Source organism: Vicugna pacos, chromosome 18 (assembly GCF_048564905.1).
Source record: "Vicugna pacos chromosome 18, VicPac4, whole genome shotgun sequence".
Taxonomy (NCBI): Eukaryota; Metazoa; Chordata; class Mammalia; order Artiodactyla; family Camelidae; genus Vicugna; species Vicugna pacos.
The window spans coordinates 21,137,497-21,157,725 of record NC_133004.1 but is presented as its reverse complement, the minus strand read 5'-3'; the positions used below and the strand labels follow the sequence as shown (position 1 = coordinate 21,157,725).

The following is a 20,229-nucleotide window of genomic DNA, read 5'->3' as shown; positions in this document are numbered from 1 at the left end:
CAGCTCACTTGCATGGCAACACAGCACTTCCTGCCCCTTTTATTGACATCGCCCAGGATCTGAGGCCCCCGGGATGGGTTGAGGCTGAGCTCTCCTGCAAGCCCCCCAGCCCCAGGCCCGCAGACTGGAGCTGGGAGCCCCACATGGTGTGGAGCAGAGATTTCTTGAGCAGGTATGTCCCTGGTGAGCAGGTCAAGCTGTCAAAGAAGAGGGTGGGCCCTTAGCTCAGCAGGGCCTGGGTCCAGGGCCACTCAGCTCTCTGTGTCTCTGTGCCAGTTGCCTGGAAAAAGCATCAGCAGCCGCCCTCCTGCCACTTGATCCTGAGATAAGAGGCTAGTCCTGTTGCCCAGACCCCTCACTCCACAGTCTCTGGGCAGAAGGGAGAACAGGGAGGCAAGCCTTGGGCTGCTGGGAGGGCTGGTATGCTGGGCAGAAAGACAGAGGGCATGAAGCATGGGCCAGACGCTGGGCCAGGGACCCATGAGGTACCTTATCTGAGGGTCCCAGGAGGGGCCAGGTGGGGTGATGGCTCTGGGCTGGCAGGATCCCAACTCACAGAGGGTAAACTGAGGCCCAGAGAAGGGAAGCTGGAACTCTAAGGTGTGAGGAGGAGAAGAGGCTAGTCCACAGGCAAGAATGGGTAAACAGATGAGGGATCCCTGTTGGGAAGTCCTGTTTGCTGGAAGCATCCAGGGAGCCAGGCCCTCGCAGAGCAGCACGAGGAGGGAAGCATGGTGCTCTTGGCCCTGGAAGACTGGGCCGGCCCGCATGGCAGGCAGGAGGTGGCTCAATCCGGGGGGCAGGTGTGGTGGGCGGCCCAGAGCAGGTCAGGCACGACGCCAGCGTGCAGCTGGAGGATGGAGCCCACGCTGAGCAGGTGCATGATCTGGTGTGAGTTACCCCAGTAGTCGAAGCGGCCAGGTCCCCAGCGCTCCGGCAGGCGGGCCACGTTCACCAGGCCCCCGAGTAGTGCCAGTGCATCCATGCGTAGGTAGCAGGGGAGGGAGCCTGGAGCCCCCGAGCCCAGCCCCATTCCCCGGGCCCCAAACACCAGAAGGCGGGCACCAGCCTGCCAGCCAAAGGCACGGAGCCGGGCACCAGTGGAAGGGGCGGTGAGGGCCCGCCAGCCAGTCACACCCGACAACACGGTGTAGCCTACCAGGGCAGCTGGGCGCAGCCAGGGCCTGCAGGCCAGGGTGCAGTGGATGATGGGCAGGGCCCCTGCACAGAGGAGAGAGGCAGGAGAGGGCACATCAGTCTGGGGGCCACTTGCCCCCCTTTTTTTTCTTTTCAGTTTAATCGATACCTGCCCTTTATAAGGCTCATGTGAGTTTACCCGAACTCCCAGCTCCCGTCCTTTGAGCCTCCCACCCCCACCCCATCCCTTGGCTCACCGAGAGTGTTGACGAGGCAGACCCCACACATATCCAGAGCAAGGAGCCGGGTGTACACAGGGCTGCCCCCTTTGTGGCACATGAAGAGGTGATAGAGCACAGAGCCAGCAGGGGGTGCCAGGCAGGCCACACAGTGTGTGCCCCCCAGCCAGCCATCCTTGCCCAGCTGACCCCAGGGCATGGTCATGGGCAGCAGCACCAGGAAGCCCAGCAGGGCCAGCCCTGGGGGAGGGAGACAGTTTTCCATCAGAGAGCTTCAGCATTGAGGACAAGTCATGTCCTCAATGAGTCCACAGTCTAGAGATAACATGAGAGGAATGAAAGCAAGACAGGTCCTGGCAAGGCTGTTGGTTGGCAGGCCCTGGGCTTTCAGTAACTTTATTTAGCAGAGCTCACAATAGTTCTGGGAAGTAGAGACCATTTTATCACCACTTTACAGGTGAGGAAATGCCCCCAGGTGACCCCAGCAAGTAAGCAATGGAAGCAGGACACAGCCCGGGCAGCCTGACTCCCACGCTGCTCTCACCCTCCCAGCCATGCCACCTCCCCAGAAAGCAGGGTGCTCCAACCCCCCAACCTGGCCTCCATGTATCCGCAGGAGCCAGGAGGCAAGACTTCAAGCTGAGTTCAGAACAAGACATGTGGGCGATGATACCAGAACCCAGGACCACTTAGCTTGCTCCTCCCAACCCATATGTCCTCTCCTCCCCTTAAGTGACCAGACAAATGGAGGCTGTGGGCCTTTTGGTGCTCCAGAGAGGAGTGAGGCCAGGCAGGGGAGGAGGCTAAAGGGACCTTGTTTGTCTCTTCCCCAGGCACCTTTTCCCAGAGCTCCGTTTTTCCCAACCCAGGCCTCCAGGGCCATTTGTACCCCTTCCTGCTGGCACTCTGGCATTGCCCTCACAGGGGTCAAAGGCTAACAGCAGGCTGAGGCTGTGGGCTGCCCACACCTGGCATGTCCCCAAGGAGGCAGGCACCAATTCTGGGCCCAGCGCACCCAGGACCCCTTTATCACTACGGGACACGCCAAGGACGGGCAGGGCTGTGTCACCACACTCCGCAAGGCGTGGAGGAGGGGCCCGGCTCCTGCTAGGGCAGGAAGAAGTTGCCACCAGGCGGAGCCCCGTGCCTGGCCTGCTTCAGGCAGGGGCGGCAGGACAGCCTGGGCCTGGCTTCTCCTGGGCCCCTTCTTGCCAAAGTCAACACCCATCTCCGCGACGGGTGTTGGGAGGAAGAGGGTGCTCAGAGCGCAGGGATTACAAAGGGGCCGGACACCAAGCTCCTTCTGCCCAGGGCTCAGAGGGATTAAGCGGAATAGGTCTCCCACTCTGCTTCCCTCGCCTGCCACGGGGCCCCCCGCCGGGGAAGCGGAAGCAAGCAGCGCAATCCCGGACAATGGCAGCTTTGTCACCGCGGTTCCTGGCTGTGCCAGGGCCCGGGCAGCCCAGGACCTCGGCGCTGGGGCTCTCCTCAGCCTGCGGCCCAGGCAGGGCTGCAGCAGATGTGGGATGCGGGGCGCGGCTCACCGTGCGTGTAGATGTTGCCCAGCTCGTTGTGCATGTAGAAAAGGCTACGCAGGCAGCCGGAGCCGCTACTGGCGGGCCGGTAGCCAGTCAGCACGAACTTGTTGAACTGCAGGTGCGACGGCGAGCTAGACCAGTCCAGCAGGCGCGGCCCGGCTAAGAACGCCATGGCCCAGCCGGGCGCAGTCGGCCAGTGCGTCTCTTGTCCCCGGGCCGCCGCCTCAGTGGGGCTGCGGCCCCCGAAGGCTCATGCCGGCGCCCACCCCTCCGCCCAGTGCTCGGTCCGCGCACGCGCTGGCTCGAGGGTCCCGGTCCGCGCCCCTCCCGCGCTGCGCAGGCGCGGGCCCTGCGACCCCGCGTCGGGGTTGAGACTAGGGACGCGCCGGGGCCGAGCGCAGTGAGGCCGGCTCCACCGGGGCAGGCGCTCCGCAGGGACAGCTAGCAGAGGCGGCAGCGGCCAGTTGTCTCTCCGCAGCTCGGAGGATGGGCGCGGCCGGACGCGAGAGGGGACGCCAGGCTCCGCCCCAGCTTCTCGCCCCGCCATCCCGCCAGCGTTTCGCTCTCAGGGCTCCTGACATAGCGGCTGCAAGGGCCAATCCGCAAGGCTGGCGGGGAGGTTCTTCCCTGTGGCCGCCCAGGCCGTCACTCTCTTAGCGTAATATATGCTGTCCCAGTCTCATTTGCATGGGGTGCCTGTTGACTTGGGACCCGACGTTGTGGGCCCCACTGGCTCTGATGCAGGAAAATGGATGTGGGGCGTGAGGAGGGCAGTGTCCCAGGTCTTGGTTGAACCCCTGAGAGGTGCCCCACCAAGTGTGGGTCCTTGGCTTCCCCCAGGAAAGAATTCAAGTGCAAGCCACAGTTGAGTAAAGGTAGATTTATTTAGAGAGATACACACTGCATAGAGTATAAGGCAAGAGAAAGGCAAGGAAAGAGGTATGGGAATTGGTTGCTCAGGTTAAAGTATAAGTAGGTACACACTCCACAGACAATGCAGGCCGTCTCCAAAGAGGGGGAAGTGAAAAAGGGCGCTAGGCGTGGTGTTGCCAGTTTTTATGAGCTCAGTAGTTTCACACGCCTACAGGTGGGACCGTTCCAAGTACCCTGGGGAAGAGGCTGGGATTCCCAGGAATTGGGCCACCACCCATTCTTTGGCCTTTTGCAGTTAGCCTTGGGACTGTCATGGCACCTGCGGGCATGTTATTTATCATGCTGTTACAATGAGCATATAATGAAGCTCAAGGTCTGTTAGAAGTCAAACCTCTCAATCCTCAAGGCCAACTAGGAGTTCAATCTTTCACCATTCTGGTGTTAAATTGCTGTATCATTCCTTAAATGGCTGTGCCTTGCCCCCTTCCCTCCTGTCTCACTCTCCCCTCAGAGATTTTACTCCCATAATCTTCTGGGGTTGCAGAGGGGCGAGGGTCCGTCTTCTGAAACTACTTCCAGACTGAGTAGGGGCGTTGACCCTGCCTATCAGGGAGTAGAAGTCTGAATACTAATCTAGGGGCCCCCAAGGGCAGGACAGCCATTTGTTTTTGTGTTCAGAGGGCTGAGGGTATGCGCTCGAATCCTCGCATAGCCATTATCTGACATGGGACTGTTGTAACCCACTGTTTTTATTGGCTTTTGATGAATTTTCTTAAAGATGAAGCACCTTTGTAACAACAGTTTAACAGTCTGTAACGACAAAAAAGACTTAAAAGGCATGGTTAAACATCTGAATTGATAAAGAGACTTGTTTGTAATTACTAGAATTATGACTCATTGTATTTAACTTAATATATTAAATAATCCTAGTTAAGTTAATATCTAAGATGTCTCAAGTTTTTTTTTGAAGCATCTCAAAGTTAGCTGGAGCCACAAAAAGCTTTTAGAATTTGTTAAATATTTAAAATCCTGATTATACATGAAATTTTTTGTATATTTTTTATGAAACTCTTCTACTGAAAACATACATATTTTCCCACTGTGTTTGAAATACTTAGGAGTTTTAATTACATATTATAATTTTAACCCTTAATAACCTTAAATCTCTGGCAAAAACCAAGAAGCAAGCAACTGTGAATTGGTTGTCACATCACAGTTTCCTGACTGGAAATGAGACAGGATGGAAGGGGGCAGGGCAAAGCCACTCAAGGAATGACAGCAATTTAACCTCAAAATGTTGGAAGATTCAACTCCCACTCACCTTGAGGATTAAGTTGGTTGGAGGTTTGACTTCTAGTGGACCTTGAGCTTCATTATATGCTCATTGTGACAGCATCAGGGGCCATGAGAGTTCCAAGGCTAACTGCAAAAGGCCAAAGAATGGGCGGTGGTCCAATTCCTGGGAATCTCAGCCCCTTCCCCAGGGCAGTTGGAACGGTCCCACCTGTAGGCGTGTGAAGATACTGAGCCCATAAAAGCTGGCAACACCACACCTAGCGGCCCCTTTTCACTCCTTCCTCTTTGGAGATGGCCCGCACTGTCTATGGAGTGTGTACCTACTTATACTTTAACCTGAGCAACCAATTCCCATACCTCTTTCCTTGCCTTTCTCTTGCCTTACACTCTATGCAGTGTGTATCTCTCTAAATAAATCTACCTTTACCCAACTGTGGCTCCCACTTGATTTCTTTCCTGGGGGAAGCCAAGGACCCACACTTGGTGGGGCACATCCCAGGGGCTCAACCGAGATCTGGGGCACGGCCCTCACACCCCACATCCGTTTTCCTGCATCAGAAACTTATGTTTTAGTTTTTTTTCCATAAGGCAAAGGTAGATAAGCCTAGACTTGCCCAGCAATTAATGTTTTAATACTTTGTAAATGACACAGATAGTGAAACTTCAATTTAGTTTAATAGTCTGTAACGACAATTTTTAAATTAGTTTCAAGTTTTAAGTACGAAAAGTTGAGGAGAGACAATTTTAGGTAGATATTTCCCAAACAAAGTTCCTATGGAGTTTACCCCAAATCTCTTATTTTGTTACTTTTTTGAAAGTTTCTTTTTACATTGAGTTACTTTTCTCATTGACAAATTTGTTACAGATATAATAGTCTTACTTGACCTCTAGTAAGCCTTACACAACAGAAGTATTATACTTAACACTGATGTTTCTAAAGACATGTTTGTATTAATTAAACCAACAAGCTTAAGCTAGCTTCGATACCAATACCAGTACTGAATACTTATTAGATAATGTGAACCTGAAATTTCTTTTGGCCAGTTTTCTTTATGTTTGAGTATTTATGTAAGTACTTAATTTTCTTAAGCCAATTAAAGAGCTCTTTTACTATTTAATTTTGCCAATACCATACATTTATGACATATAAACCAGACACCTTATAGTTTTTATTTTAAAAATTTTGTTATGAATCAGATATAACAAAGTAAAATCCATTGGCTACAAAAGAGGTTGGATTTAAACTGGGTTTTTGGCAGATAGAACAAATCAAAGTTGCCCATCTAGATGGCTAAGCATTTTTACTAATATTTATGAAAAAGAGACAAAATTTTTACTTGTTATTAGCAAATTAAGTTCCAAGTTATTTATTTCCCCTTTTTTTGAGATTTGCGTTTTAAAAAGCTGGTGAGATCAGAGTTCCTGGAGAAGACAAGGTAGAATGTTTGTATATCAAAGGCATAGGAAGGCAAGTTTCTCCTAGAAAGACTTTGTTTCTTTAAGGCCAGAAAAAAAAATCTTTAATACTTGTCTCTTAAAATAAATACATAGGGGAGGTTTTGGGAGTGGTAGAAGGATTGGTGGGCTTTGCATCATTTTTGGAGCCACACCTCTAGTCCTGTAAAGACTAGATTTGTAAAACAAAGACAGTTTTGTTTTTCCTCATTTAGCTTAGGGAAGTCTTTTCCAAAAAAAATTTTATTGGGCCCTGAATATCAGCTATGATCAGTTTAGTCCAACCGATGGCCTCCCATTGGGCCATCTATTTATGAACACTTTTGGGGAGCCTTCCTGGGTTTGAGAAGTTTTTTAATTAAGCCTCTTGGTTTGGCCCTTGATTTGAAGAGGCTTGCCTATAGCCTCACGTGGTCGCATTTCTAATGAGAACCTGACAATAGTAGCTCTGTCGGGGATCTCAGTTTCCCAGACAGCAGGGTTCACTTGAGAAGCAATATGGGGTGGAAGGGAGACTGCTTCTGGTTTAGTATTGACGTGGGTTCTCAAGGCCAAGAGCAGTCGTTCTTCTTGGTGGGTGCCTTCTTCATGAGGGTCTCCAAATTGTATTACTGTCTGGAATTTAGTGAGTAAATCCCTTCCCACAACGGGATAGGGCACTCAGGCATGAGCAGAAACTGATGTGCAAAGGTAAAATTTTCTAGTAGGCCACTAAAGAAGGGGGGCGTAGATCACTTGGTTTGGGGATTTCCGTCAATCCTTGTTATTACATACGAGAGGGGGATCAGGGTCCAGGGAAATCAGAGTAGGCAGCCCCCGCATCTAGTAAGAAGACAACTTTTCTACTTGCCACATCATGTGTTACCTGAGACTCCTCCAGAGAAAAGACCAGGTATCCTGTGGGAGCAAGGGAGGGTCCCGTCAGTCTTCAGTCATCTCAGCCATCATTGGTTTGGGAGCCCCAACCCCCTCTTCGAGACTGGGGGCAGTCCCACTTCCAGTGGCCTTTTTGCACGTGGGGCAGGGTCCCAATGGACTTTTCCCATACCGGAGGTATTCGTTTTTCCAGTGGCCTTCCTGGCTGCACTTAAAACAGGCTGCTTTTTGACAAGACAGTGGCTCTGATCCAGGCACTCTAGATCCTGTCCTCACCATGGATCTTTGTGGAGGGTAATCCCGAGGTGGTGCAGGGATTAGGGCTGCTGCTAAGAATTGTGCCTTTCACTTTTGTCCCTGAATCCTTTTTGCCTCTTTAGCCCTGTCTCTATTGTTAAATACTTTAAATGCCAGATCCATGAGCTGATTCATCTGGGGACCCCAGCTGCCCAGAGGGGCCTTAGGGGTACATGATTGGGAAGAAGACTATCCCGCCTCAGAGTCAAGGTGGGTAAAATTCCTGGTTGTGGGCCTCGGAGGTGGACCCATAAAGAGTTATCTGAAACTTTGAGCTCCCAATGGGGGAGACGTTTTGAAGGGCACATGAGTCAGGCATACCAGGAAGGAGTTCCCTAGAACTGGGTCTTCGGATAGGGTCAGGAACATTTAGACATATGGGACTCCCTACCCCGACCCCGTTTACCTCCTCTTTTACAAAACAGGCCTAGCTGCAACATGGTGTTGTAATTTAATGATTCATTCTTTGGCCAGACCTCTTGGTCCCCTAGTTTGTATAGGGGCCATGCAGTATTGAAAAGGAAAATTAATTCCTTTTTCTTCAAACTATTCTTTTAAAACTTTTTCCAATTAATTAATATGCATCCTAACGGGGAGTCCTTTGGGATACTTGTAGTTGTCCCCATTTTGGTTAGAATATTCTGTCCATGAGCCTGAGGTGGCTCCTTTGGACTAGTCAAGGAAAGGAGCAAGGGCCAAAGGGAGAAAAGGTGACTAGAGCCCCAGGTTCTAAATCTTTTAGAGGGAAGGAGGAGACCTAGGTCCTAAGTGAACTAAGCAAATTACCTTTTGTGAAAGAGAAACAAATAGCATCGAAAGGTGAAAATCTAGAATGAAAAGGGAATGCTATAGCCACAGTGCTTCTTAGACCAGAGATCTGTAGGCCCACTAAGGGAGTATCTGCCTGTGATTCCCACTCAGGGGTACTATAACCTGCGACCCATGAAGAGAGCATTCACCGGCAACTTTTGCTCAGGGGTGGTTAAACCTAGGGACCCACCCAGGAGTGTTAAACTTGCGATCCACAAGGGGAGTGCCTGCCTCCAACTCCTGCCTATGGATGCAATGAGGCCTATGCCCCGAGGGCACTCAGGGAGGGCCGGGCCACAAATTTCTTAAGGGGAACTCCCAGAGTCCCCTAATTTGGGCCCTCTTTTGCAGTTCCAGCATCCCGGAACCAGATCAACACCATGTAGAGAGGTGGAACTGGACTCAAAGAGCCACGGAGGGGAAGCTCACCCAATCAGGTTGCCAATTACTTGCCACGTGGTCTTAATTTGGATGTCCGAGTGGTAGCCTTGGTGGATCTTTTCAAGTCTGAAGTGATAGAGTGATAGGAGAGTGAGAAAAGATCCAGAGGAGAAAAGCCTTGGGCTTGGTGGGCTCCTTCACGGCTAGAGAGCTGATCTCTGCCAGATCCTGTAGGCAGCATCAGGTGCCACCTAAGGGCTATTTGAATCTGCACAGCACGGGAGAAACCCCCTGCCACCCTCCTACAGGGGAGCTGTAGCCCAATAGGCAGGTCAAGACTATGCCCTTTGAGCCCTGTTTGTTTATGTAAATGTCCGACGTTGGGCGCCAAAGATGATGCAGGAAAATGGATGTGGGTTGTGAGGATGGCCTGTGTCCCAGGTCTCGGTTGAGCCCCTGGGATGTGCCCCACCAAGTGTGGGTCCTTGGCTTCCCCCAGGAAAGAATTCAAGTGCAAGCCACAGTTGAGTAAAGGTAAATTTATTTAGAGAGATACACACTGCATAGAGTGTAAGGCAAGAGAAAGGCAAGGAAAGAGGTGTGGGAATTGGTTGCTCAGGTTAAAGTATAAGTAGGTACACACTCCACAGACAATGCAGGCCGTCTCCAAAGAGGGGGAAGTGAAAAAGGGCGCTAGGCGTGGTGTTGCCAGTTTTTATGAGCTCAGTATCTTCACACGCCTACAGGTGGGACCTGGGACCGTTCCAACTGCCCTCGGGAAGAGGCTGGGATTCCCAGGAATTGGGCCACTGCCCGTTCTTTGGCCTTTTGAAGTTAGCCTTAGGACTGTTACGACGCCTATGGGCATGTTATTTATCATGCTGTTACAGTGAGCATATAATGAAGCTCAAGGTCTACTAGAAGTCAAACGTCTTATTCCTCAAGGCCAACTGGGAGTTGAATCTTCCACCATTTTGGTGAATCTTCCACCATTTTGGTGTTAAATTGCTGTCATTCCTTGAGTGGCTGTGCCCTCCCCCCTTCCCTCCTGCCTCAGCTCTGCCAGAGTGACTCTGGTGTCTTGCGTCCCCTCGCAGTGAGCGCCCAAGCTTTCATGCGACCCACCAGGTCAACTCACCCTTGGGCACTTACCTTCTTGGGCACAGCCCTGCCACCCAGCCCCACCCCACAGCTCACACTCTGTCCAAGGTGCTGCCAGCCAGGGACGTGTGGACAGGTCAGGTCTAAAGTTGGTGCACCCCCACTCCACAGGTGATCTCTCCACCTGCCCAGCTTCCCCGGAGCTCAGCAAAGCTGAGATGCCCAGGCCTCTACGCTGTGTCTGACGTGCTTGGTGCCCTCCAGTGAGTCCCTGCACTTTGGGCCAGGCTTCTTCGAGCTTGGACCAGGTGAAATCCGCTCTCTGTTAAAGCCAAGTCGCACTTTTGGCCCCGCCCAGGACAGGCAGGAAACATTGGGGAAGAGGGAGGGCAGGAGGCCTGGGGGAAAAGGTTAGTCCACGACAGGGTTCATCCTACTTCGGGCCCAGGAAGGCATCCCTTCTTCTGCCTAACTCTGCTCATAACCCAACTCCACTTCCTCCCTTCCTCCAGGACCCTGCTCACTCAAACTTCCGCCTCCGCAGTTCCTCAGTCCTCTGCATTCCAGGCAGCTACACAAAACTCTTTGCCTGGAATGTCCTTAATTTGCATGCACACAACCAACTTTGGCACAATAGCTCATTGACATAGCGCCTCCTACACGTAAGAATTTGCCGAGCAAGGCTGTACCAAAATACGTCCTTTATTCAAAGTCTATGGCTGGTCTTTTGACCATTTTTGTTGACCTCTCACATTTCACTGTGGGCAGCAGTCCAGGATCACCCCAAGAGGGGCTCAAAGACCCCTGTATCCAGGTCTATGAGGAGGGGAGCCGGATTCCTCTTGCCCTTTGGCCTGGACCATCTGGACCCCGAGGGTCACGCCAAGTTCCCAAAATAGCACCAGATGCTTTCTGTCCCACGTCTGGCCTCCCCGAGGTGACTAGAGGGCGAACTGCCCTCAAAAGGGCGGAAGGCCAAGGTAGACAAAGTATGGCATAGGGTTTCAGGAGTCCATCACACTGTAGAAGGGTCCACTGGACCCTAGGAATCCCAAGTCAGAGAGCAGAGATGAGTGAGCGCAGAGAACTCTGGCTGGAGGCACTCAGAGGCCGGTAACTCGCAGCTAGACTCTCAACCTGGGGGTCCCCGGGAGGACAGGGCAGGGCCACCCCTCGAGGCCGGCGATACCAAACGGCCCAACTTCTCGCCAAGCTCCGGGAAGGCCCCAAGGCTGGGGGTCCTTTACCTGGAGCCAGCAGGCAGCTCCTAGAGAGGGAGCAGACGTCAGCCAAACCCCCAACCAGTGTCACCACCTCCAGCATCTTGCTTCGCCTGTGATCCCACGCATGATTCCCTGTGTGGACCCAAGGCCTCGTCCCTCAACCCAGGAATTCCTTCCAGCCCCGTTCCCCTCGTGGGCCCCAGATTCCCACCAGACCCCCACGGCCAGGGGCACCAGGACGTCAGGTGCCCAGCGGGTCTGCCCTCAAGTCCTGCCCCAGATCGCGCACCGTCGGCGCAGCAGGCGCAGTAGCGACAGCAGCAGCAACAGCATCACTGAAATGGCCGTCACCGTCGAGAAGACCCGGGCTGCGGGCACACAATTGTGGTGAGAACAGGGCTTGAAAGGTGCTGTTTCCCAAAGTCCCTTCCACCTCCTACGCCCGTCTCACCTCCAGTCGCGGCCTCCGGAGCCCCAGGCCGGGGGCTGCAGCTCACGTTGGCCCCGTCGAGGGATGCTTCAGGGGTCTGGGCCGAGCCCTTGGAGGGAGCCGGGTAGTCGTCGACGTCCTGCAGTCCTGCAGAGAGGGGGGTGAGGCAGGCTGTTGGGGGAGTGGGCCGAGGGGGGACAGGGCAGGGCCTCACCGCGGTAGGTGAGCGCGAAGCCCTGCGCGTGGCCGCGTGCGTCGCTACGGAAGGTGAGCAGCAGCGCGGCGGTGCGCAGGCGCAACGGCCCGGGCGGTGGAGGGCGGGCGCCGTCGAAGGCGAGGAGCAGGCTGCCTGAGGCCGCGTCGCGCAGCTCCAGCCTGTCGGGCGGGTCGGCCAGCTCGAAGAGGCGGAAGGTGAGTTCCAGAGCGGCGCCCGGCGGGCCCAGAGCCCAGCTGCAGTTCCGGTCTGGCCCGTACTCGTCTGGGAAGTCCGGGGAGTAGATGACGCCCTGAGGTGCTGTCCAGTTTCCCTGGCAGGAGCCTACGGACACTGTGGGCGGGGCCGGCGGTCAGAACCCGGAGACCAGCGGGCTCCTCCTTCACGGGGCGGGGCTCTCCCCATCTAGGCCCCGCCTCCGCCAGACCAGACGCGTCTTCGGACCCCGCCCCTCCAAGTTCAGTCGGGTCCTCCCCTCCAGCCCTGTCCAACCCCTTCCCAAGGCCCAGCGGTCAAACCATTAATCCCCTCAAGTCTCACCTTCAAACAATTAATTCCTTCCTCAGGTCCCGCCATCAGTCCCAGAGCCCTGCCCCCCAGGTTCAGACCAGTCTCTTTTTCGGACCCGGTCCTCAACCCAATCCCTTAATCAGGCCCCGCCCCCAACCTACCGCCTTCCGTTACCAGATTGCACCCCCTATCGTGGCATCGCCGTCTGAGTCTCACCCAGACTCTTCCCCTCTCCCATGCCCCTCATCACAGCTCACTCCTCACCTTCGTAGATGCCTAGTCGCCCATCGCCGCCGCACAGCTGGCCCGGGTGACCGAAGCAGATCTGGTCACAGTCGGTGGCCGGGGCCGGGCGTCCCCGGGCCAGGTCGCTTTCAGAGCCACAGAAACAGGCATAGCCAGCTTCCACGCCCGCCAACTGGGAGCACAGACTAGGTGACCCCAGAGACAGGGGCTGGGGTGGGGGTAGGGTGGTGGGAGCCAGGGATCGGGGTCAGAAGTAGGAATCGGGCTGGAGGTTCAGAAATCAGTGTCAAGGTTTGGCGTCAGAGATGGAAGTTGATTTGGATCCCGAGGTCAAGGTCAGGGGTCACTGGTCTGGGCATGTGGGCAGTACCTGGTAGCCCTTCATGCGGCAGAAGCGAAGGCAAACTTGGACTGTGAGCTTTGTTGAGGTGCCGCTGGGGCCGCTGAGGGCCGGGGGTGCCCCCGAGTCCACGAAGCAGCCCAGGTACCCAGGCACTGAGGGGGCAGCAGAGTCAAGCTCCCTGTAGTGCCTCCAAAAGCGAACTCTGCCCAGGCAGCCAGGCGCTCCCACCCTTGCCCAGCCGGCTCCACTCACTATGACACGTGGGGATATCGCAGTAGCGCCAGTAGATGCCCTCCTCCGTCTCGGCCACGTAGCACCATGGCTGCACGTCACCGTCTGGGTTACTGTTAGGGGAGAAACTGTTGGGGTCCTACCATCCCAAGAACCACAAATTCCAGGTCCTGACACACAGCTTATTTGCAAAATGGTCACCGTGTGTGTTAAATTCTGGTTTGCCCCACCAGAACGGATGTCAACTGCCGAGTAGATGGTGGGAAGTCATTAAAGGGACCCTGTGTGCTGATTTTAGGTCTTCAACTGTTGCTTGGACGTCATATATGAAGACTTTGAAGCCATTTGTAGTGTTCGTTCCCCACCCAGCCATGTGCCTTGGTCATTCCCTTGTCTTGGAACACTGCTTTAAAGCAGAAGTGATGAGCCCTAACCTTTGTGGCTCAGGAGGGAGGTGTTCTCCTGCTCAGCTCGGTCCCTGCCGCTTCAAACCGCAGCTGTGTCTCTGAACCCCCGATCCCTCTGTCACCGCAAGTAGATGCCTCTCAAAAAAGCTGTACGCCAAGAGACCGTCCCCTCACTCGGGAGTTTAACCCCCTGACTAAGCCCCGCCCTCATGGGCCCCTTGAGTGCCCAGGCCTGACCAGAGGCTTTTCAGAAGTTAGGTTCCTAAGGCCCGACCCGGGTCGGAAAATGTTCTGAGAGCCCTGCTACGCCCCCAGCGCCGGCCAGGCCCTACTCCTCGTTTAGGATCCGCCCTCAGGCCCTCGAGGTGGCCCCCTCTGCCCGCCCTACGGAGACCCCCGCTCCGCCTACGCCAAGGCCCCGGGCCAACGCCTGCAAGGATGCACCCAGCCCCGCCCCAGAGAAAGACCCGCCCCTAGACCCGCCCCTCACCGGCAGAAGTTGTGCGCGCCCAGCCCCCAGCGGCCCTGGGGGTCGCTGGCGCTGCTGTAACTGTGCTGCTGCGTCTGATCCCAGAAGAGGCATGGCCGGCCTGCCCCGCGTGGGCCCGTGCGGTTCTGGTAACCGCGGTAGTCGGCGCCATTCACCTGGAAGCACTCGGACAGGCCTGCACCGCAACAGCGGGGCCTGGGGAGGTCCAGACCCTCTCCCGGCATCCTCACCCCACCCTCCGACGCCAACTCCCGCCCGGCTCCCCAGCCAGTGTCCCTGGCGCCCACGGGGCCCTCGGCTGCTCAGCTGCTTCCACCACCTGCTCTGTCCCCTCCTCAGCCTCGAGACTGGGGTTTCTAGGCGCGGAGGCCGAGGAGGGAGTGGTGACCACTGCCCAGTCGCTGGGCTGGGACTCACCTGGGCTATGCAGGCTCCCCGCTGAGGCCCCGCGTGGCCGTAGCAGCGGGAGGAAGAGTAGGAGGAGGAGGAGGCCCTGCGAGGCCCGTGTCCCCATCGCCCCCAACCAAGGAGAGGTCTTCCTGGCCCTCACACGGCGCTGTCGCCTCTGGGGTCGCTCCGAAGCCTCCCTGGATACCTGGGGGCGTCGTCTTCTGACTGTCTGCCCTGATCTCACTCTGGGAGGCGCTCTCAGTCTGGGGCGGGGGAAATATCTCCCAGGGGTATTTGCCTCCCAGGGTTTCTGGCCCTGAAGGCGTCTCTCTGCCCAGGTCCCTACTGGGAGTCTCCCCAAGGGAGGCGGGGGTGGGGTGTCTCGGGCCAGGGGCGTTCTCCGTCTCTGCCTCTCCTTGCTCGGGGTCGTGCCTCGGCTTCCACACCGCCCCCACCAGCTGCGCCTCCCTCTGAGCCTCCCTCGTCCAGGTCTCTAACGCGCTGTCTCCTGCCCCCCTCGCGTCCCTCCGCGCGTCCCTCCCCCTGGGTCCCTCCCTCCCCACCACCCCCAAGGCCGGGAAGCCCCGCCCGAGACTGGAGCGGAGGCAGCAGGTCCAGACGCCTCCCACGCCCGCCCCCATCTCCGGGACCCTCCGTGTCCCGGCGCGCGCCTCCCTGCCCCTCCCCTTCTCAGGGTCGGTGAAGATTCTAGTGGGAGCGTGTGGATAAGGACCGGCCAGGCTGGTGGACAGGACTGTAATGGGGGAGGACCCTCTTCTGAGGCCATGCACCCCCGGGACACCCTGGAGTCTCCAGCTCACAGACACTCTTGAATGAAGTGCACGCACGCACTCCCACTCAGTCACCCATCATTGTGAGGTGCTCATAGGCACCTCACTCAGATCCTCCAGCCCTTCCCACCCCAGGTCCCGACTCCTCTGGCCTGAGGAAGTGCCACTCCCTGCCCCCGCACCCGCCTGACAGGCTGGAATGGTGGACGCTCAGTCCTGGACAGGCAGGGGCAGCTGGTGTCTGGGGAGGAAGGCAGCTGTGCCCCTGGTCCCAGCCTGTCCTCTCCTCTCCTCCCCCTAGGACCCCCAGCCCAGGCTCGCCGGAGCCACATCGCAGCTCGGTGGAATTCCCCAGCGATGCCCCCCACCTGGAGGGGGAGGGGGAGGGTAGCAGGCCCAGGCAGGCGTGGGGGGAAATTCCCCGCCCCCTCCCCCTGGGCCCGACTCCTCTGAGTCCTCTGATCTCCCAGCAGCGCCCGCCGGCTGCCCCCAGGGCTTGGGGGGAGGCCAGCGCAGGTGCGTGGGAGGGCGGGGGCGGGGGCCCGGGAAGGAGATGGGTGGTGGCTGGGGGCCCAGAGCAACCCTGCCCCGCCTAGATGTCTTGCCCCTCAGTCCAGCCTCCCAACCCCCTCACAAGGCCCCTACTAGGCTATCCAGCCTAAAAGGACCTGTCCCCGCCCTGTCAGTACCCGCGCCCCGACCCAGATAGGGGGCTCAGGTGCCGGTGGTGGTGAGGGGACCCGCGAAGACCTCCCATCGAAGTTAGTGCTTCCTGCATGGATTTGGGGGAGGGGTGCTTGTGTCACGCAGCGAGTGCTTTCTAAGGAGTTGGCTTGCTGAGATTGGAAGCCAGAGTCCTAGCTGCCTCTTGGGGGAGCCCTCTCAGCTGCCAGGCTGGCGCTCGATCGCTTCCCAGTTTCCCAGCTCTGCTGAGCACAGGACTGGGAGTCTCACCTGCACAGGCTAGTCCAGCTGGGAGAACCCACCTGACACCCCACCTAAGGAGGAAGCAGTAAAGCCCATCGAACTGGCCCCCTTTCCCCTCCACCTGTGAGTTCTGGGGCTGCCCTGGCATGGCTTCCTCCTAGATTCTGGCCCATGGAGAGCATCCTGGGGTGGCAAGCCTGGGCCATGGCCTGGGTGATGGGGGTGCATGGGGAACCTCATTTCCAAGGGTCACCTGAAGAAAGGGCAAGGTGAGGACAAGGACCACCAGGGTACAGAATGAGGGTCAGTGGAGGGACTGGAGGAAGAACTAACCCCTTTGCTGGCAGGAAGGTGAACCAAAAGGGACTGTCCATCTGGTGCATTGCACTTTGGGCCCCCATTGCCTGGCCGGGTCTCCTGCAAAAGGAATCTTGGGTGAGATGGATGAGGAGCTCAGTTCCAGGACTCAGGCACCAAGGTGAGGGTCAGTAGCTGCACTGCAAGCTCTAGGCCCAGGTGGCTCACTCCAGCTAAGGAAGGCCTGGGCTCTCACCCTCACCACTCCCAACTCCCGGGAGTTCAGAAAGGCTGCCCTGCTGAGAGGCCCACAGTCCCAGTCAAGACTCCCCCCCCCCAGTCTTTCCCCTGCAATGGTACCATTGTTGTGGGAAGGCTGGGTCCCTACTATCTGGCCCTTGCCTACCCCCTGATTGTTTACTCACCCTGTTCCTCCAGCTTCTGCACAAACAGCTGAACTTCATTTCCCTGCTTCCCTTGCATTTGGAGTGACCACAGAAGTGAGTTCTGGCCAACTGTGCATGGGCAGGAGTGATGTCTCTCACCCCTCAATACTCAAGGCAAGGGCCTGGACCAACATTAGCATCACATGGGAGCTTGTTAGAAACGCAGACTCTCACACCCTACCCCAGACCTCCTTTATCAGAACCTGTGTTTAACAAGATCCCCAGGAGCTGAAGTTTGGAAAGCTTATGTAGAACCCTGCTAGGTCTGCCCTCAACAGTCTCAGTTTCTGTCTCCTTCACTCACCAACTGAATGGAGGAGATTCCTAGGGCCTAGAGGAGGGTGGAAGGAGCCTGATTCCCAAGTGACCTTGTAAAAGGTGCCAACAACCAGAAGTATCAGCATATGACTCTGCATGAGTGGAGTCTTAAGCCACTGAGATTGGAGGTTTGCTTGTTACAGCAGCTGACACAATTTACCTTGGCTAATACATCTTCCCACCCTTATCCAGTTCTCTCCAGGGCTGGTTCCTTCTGAGAGCTGGGAGAGGGAATGTTTGACGCCTCTCACTTAGTTTCTGGTGACTTGTTGGCTATCATCGACATTCCTTGGCTTGTAGAAGTCAGTCACCACAGTCTCTGCCTTCGTCTGCATGTGGCGTTCTCCCTGTGTGAGTTTCTGTGTCCAAACTTCTTCTTTTTATAAGGACATCAGTCATATTGGATTTGGGCCCCAACCTACTCCAGTATGACCTCATCTGAACTCATTACATCTGCAATGACCTCTTTCCAAAGAAAGTCATATTCTGAGGTACTAGGGGTTAGGACTTTAGCACATGAATTGGGGGGGGGGACACAATTCAACTCATAACATCTCTTAATCATTTCTTGTCCCTTTTCCATCCTTGTTGCCACCCTAGTCTGGCCACCACTATCTCTTTCTTGGACAAATTCCTCTCTCAAATGAGGTCCAACTCCCCTGAACAGCCCCTCCAGCAACCAGAGTCTTGTCTTTTTTTCTGATGGGAGGAAGCTGAGGGGCCCTTCCAGTGCCCTTGGAGCCCTCAGGGGGACAGTGGGGTGGGCAGATGGGAGAGGCTGAGCTCTGAGGAGCTGTGGTGAGGATGCAGCTGCCCTGTTCTTGGTCTCCAGAGACCCCCCTGGGGTACATCTGGCTTCTGGTCCTTGAACCAGGTAGTCATTCATACCTGACATGAGCACCAGGGAGAAGACACCTGGGGCAGGTGTTGTGTGATGGGGTTAAATTTTAGAAAAAGCCCTCGGTTATCATGGGGATGGATTGCAGAGAGGGGACACTGGAGGCTGCGGTGATCACAAAGGTAAGTGGCTGGGGCTCAAGGTGACTCAGGGCCCCAGGGGTGGGGATGTTTATTAATCCAACGACTGACTAAGGGTCTTCTTTACTTTATGGGTGCCCTGCTGGTGCTATGGACTGAATGTGTATGTCCCTGGCAAACTCACACGTTGAAGCCCTAATCCCAGTGTGACAGTATTAACAGGTGGGGTCTTTGGGAGGTGTTTAGGTCAGGGTAGAGCCCTCATGATGGGTTAGTGCCTTATAAGAAGAGGCCAGAAAGTTAGCTAGGCCAACCCTTCTTCTGCTCCCCATGTAAAGACCCAGTAAGAAGGTGGCCGACTGTAAACTAGGAAAAGTGCTCTCACCAGAACCCGGCCATGCCCACACCCTGATCTCAGACTTTCAGCCTCCAGAACTAAGAAATCAACATTTGTTGTATATTATGGCAGCCTGAGCAGATCAAGATACCCGATTCCCCCAATTCTCCTGGCACCAGAGGAAGGAACCCCATCAGCCTTAGCACACAGGGAAAGAAACTGGCAGAGGCAGTGATTGCTAATGGGTTTGGGGTTTCCTTTTGGGGTGATGAAACGTTCTGGAATAAGACAGTGGTGACAGATGCCCTACTCTGTGAATATACTAATAGCCATTGGATCATACACTTGAGTAGGTGAATTGTATGGTATGTGTATTATATCTCAATAAAGCTGATACTAAAAAAAGAAAACTAAGCAGGGTGGCACTGGTGGCACTGACAGCTGACAGGATGTAGGGACAGGTGGGGTGGCGTCGAGGATGGCTCTGGGTTTCTGCTTATGTGTGGAGCCTTCAGACATAGGGGACAATAGGAGGACACTTCCCTTCACCACCTATGCTGCTGATGATCATGAGATACCCAGGGTCAAGGTCCTGGAGGCAGCTGGACACACGGGTTTGGTTGCAGAAGGGACAGAAGGGATGCCTGGACTGAGGCTGCAGACTGACAGACCGTAAACCTTGGCAGTGGCTGGGCAGAAAAGGGATCTAGTCTCCAGAACACCAATCACCGTGCTTATAGGTTGGGAGGGGGCCGAGGAGCCCTGGAGGGAAGTCGGTGGAGAACCCCAAAGCCTCCTTCAGGTCTGCAGGGATCAAGAAGGAAGAGTCAGTGCCTGAAGGTGAGCGCTGATATGCACCCGCTGACTTTAGGAAGTCCTTGGTGCCCCCTGCCAGAGCCATCTTGATGGAGGACATGGTGGCAGGAAGAGCTGGGCCAGGACAAGCATTTCAGGGACACTCACCTCATAACCCTGGGGACAGGACTAGAAGCCAGGGCCCTAGAGCTGGCCACTGCCCCCCATTTTTAAAATTCGAGTTCCTCATTGGTGTTTTTACCACTCATGAATTTTTTATTTCAAATTTCTTAATGAGATTTTGTGCAGTCATCCAAAGGGACACAGAGACACTCTATCAGCTCTGTATGGTGCATACATATGAAATAGAGTTTACTGGGAGAAACAAGCGCAGAGTGGAAACAGGGATGAAGGACATGACCCCACCCACCTGTCATCATCCACAAGGGGCCAGCTTCATGGAGGGGCCTGCCCCTGTGCGCTTTGCTCTGTGATACAGATGGGGCAAGGGACATCTCTTTGGCTCTGGAACCATTGAAGAAGTGGCCATACAAAGGGGAGACTCTGGAGCTCAGTGGCGGGAGGCCTTGGGGCCACCCAAGGCAGCAGCAGCATCCAAATTCATTTCCATCTGGGAGTTCTCAGCCTGAGCAATGTGGACCATCCATCTGCTCTCTAAGGTCAAAGGTGCAGAGAAGAGGAAGAGCTTATGGCCCTGGCTTGGTGCTTCCCCTAATCCTCCTCATGCTGCACCCCAACTTCTGGGTGCCTGGAGCCCAGCCAAGGTGCCAGACCTGGGACTTGGGTTGGGGAGTAGTCAGCTCTGAGCCCCATGGAGGCCCTGCTATGGAAG

At 55.5% G+C, this 20,229-nt stretch overlaps 2 protein-coding genes across 2 annotated transcripts; both read right to left on the bottom strand.

The window, feature by feature from the left end:
* Positions 1-23: 23 nt before the first annotated feature.
* On the bottom strand, positions 24-4,795 carry PAQR4 (progestin and adipoQ receptor family member 4). Its single transcript, XM_072942508.1, has 3 exons — positions 2,921-4,795; positions 1,395-1,616; positions 24-1,221 (listed from the first exon to the last, which is right to left on the bottom strand). Exons 1-3 carry the CDS (start codon positions 3,084-3,086, stop codon positions 788-790), a joined length of 822 nt encoding a protein of 273 aa, XP_072798609.1. The 5' UTR covers positions 3,087-4,795; the 3' UTR covers positions 24-787.
* Positions 4,796-10,687: 5,892 nt separating this feature from the next.
* KREMEN2 (kringle containing transmembrane protein 2) lies at positions 10,688-14,998 on the bottom strand. The gene is made up of 9 exons (XM_072942505.1): positions 14,515-14,998; positions 14,098-14,272; positions 13,222-13,313; positions 12,997-13,121; positions 12,645-12,798; positions 11,871-12,203; positions 11,678-11,803; positions 11,516-11,594; positions 10,688-11,270 (listed from the first exon to the last, which is right to left on the bottom strand). Exons 1-9 carry the CDS (start codon positions 14,609-14,611, stop codon positions 11,060-11,062), a joined length of 1,392 nt encoding a protein of 463 aa, XP_072798606.1. The 5' UTR covers positions 14,612-14,998; the 3' UTR covers positions 10,688-11,059.
* Between the last annotated feature and the right edge of the window lie 5,231 nt (positions 14,999-20,229).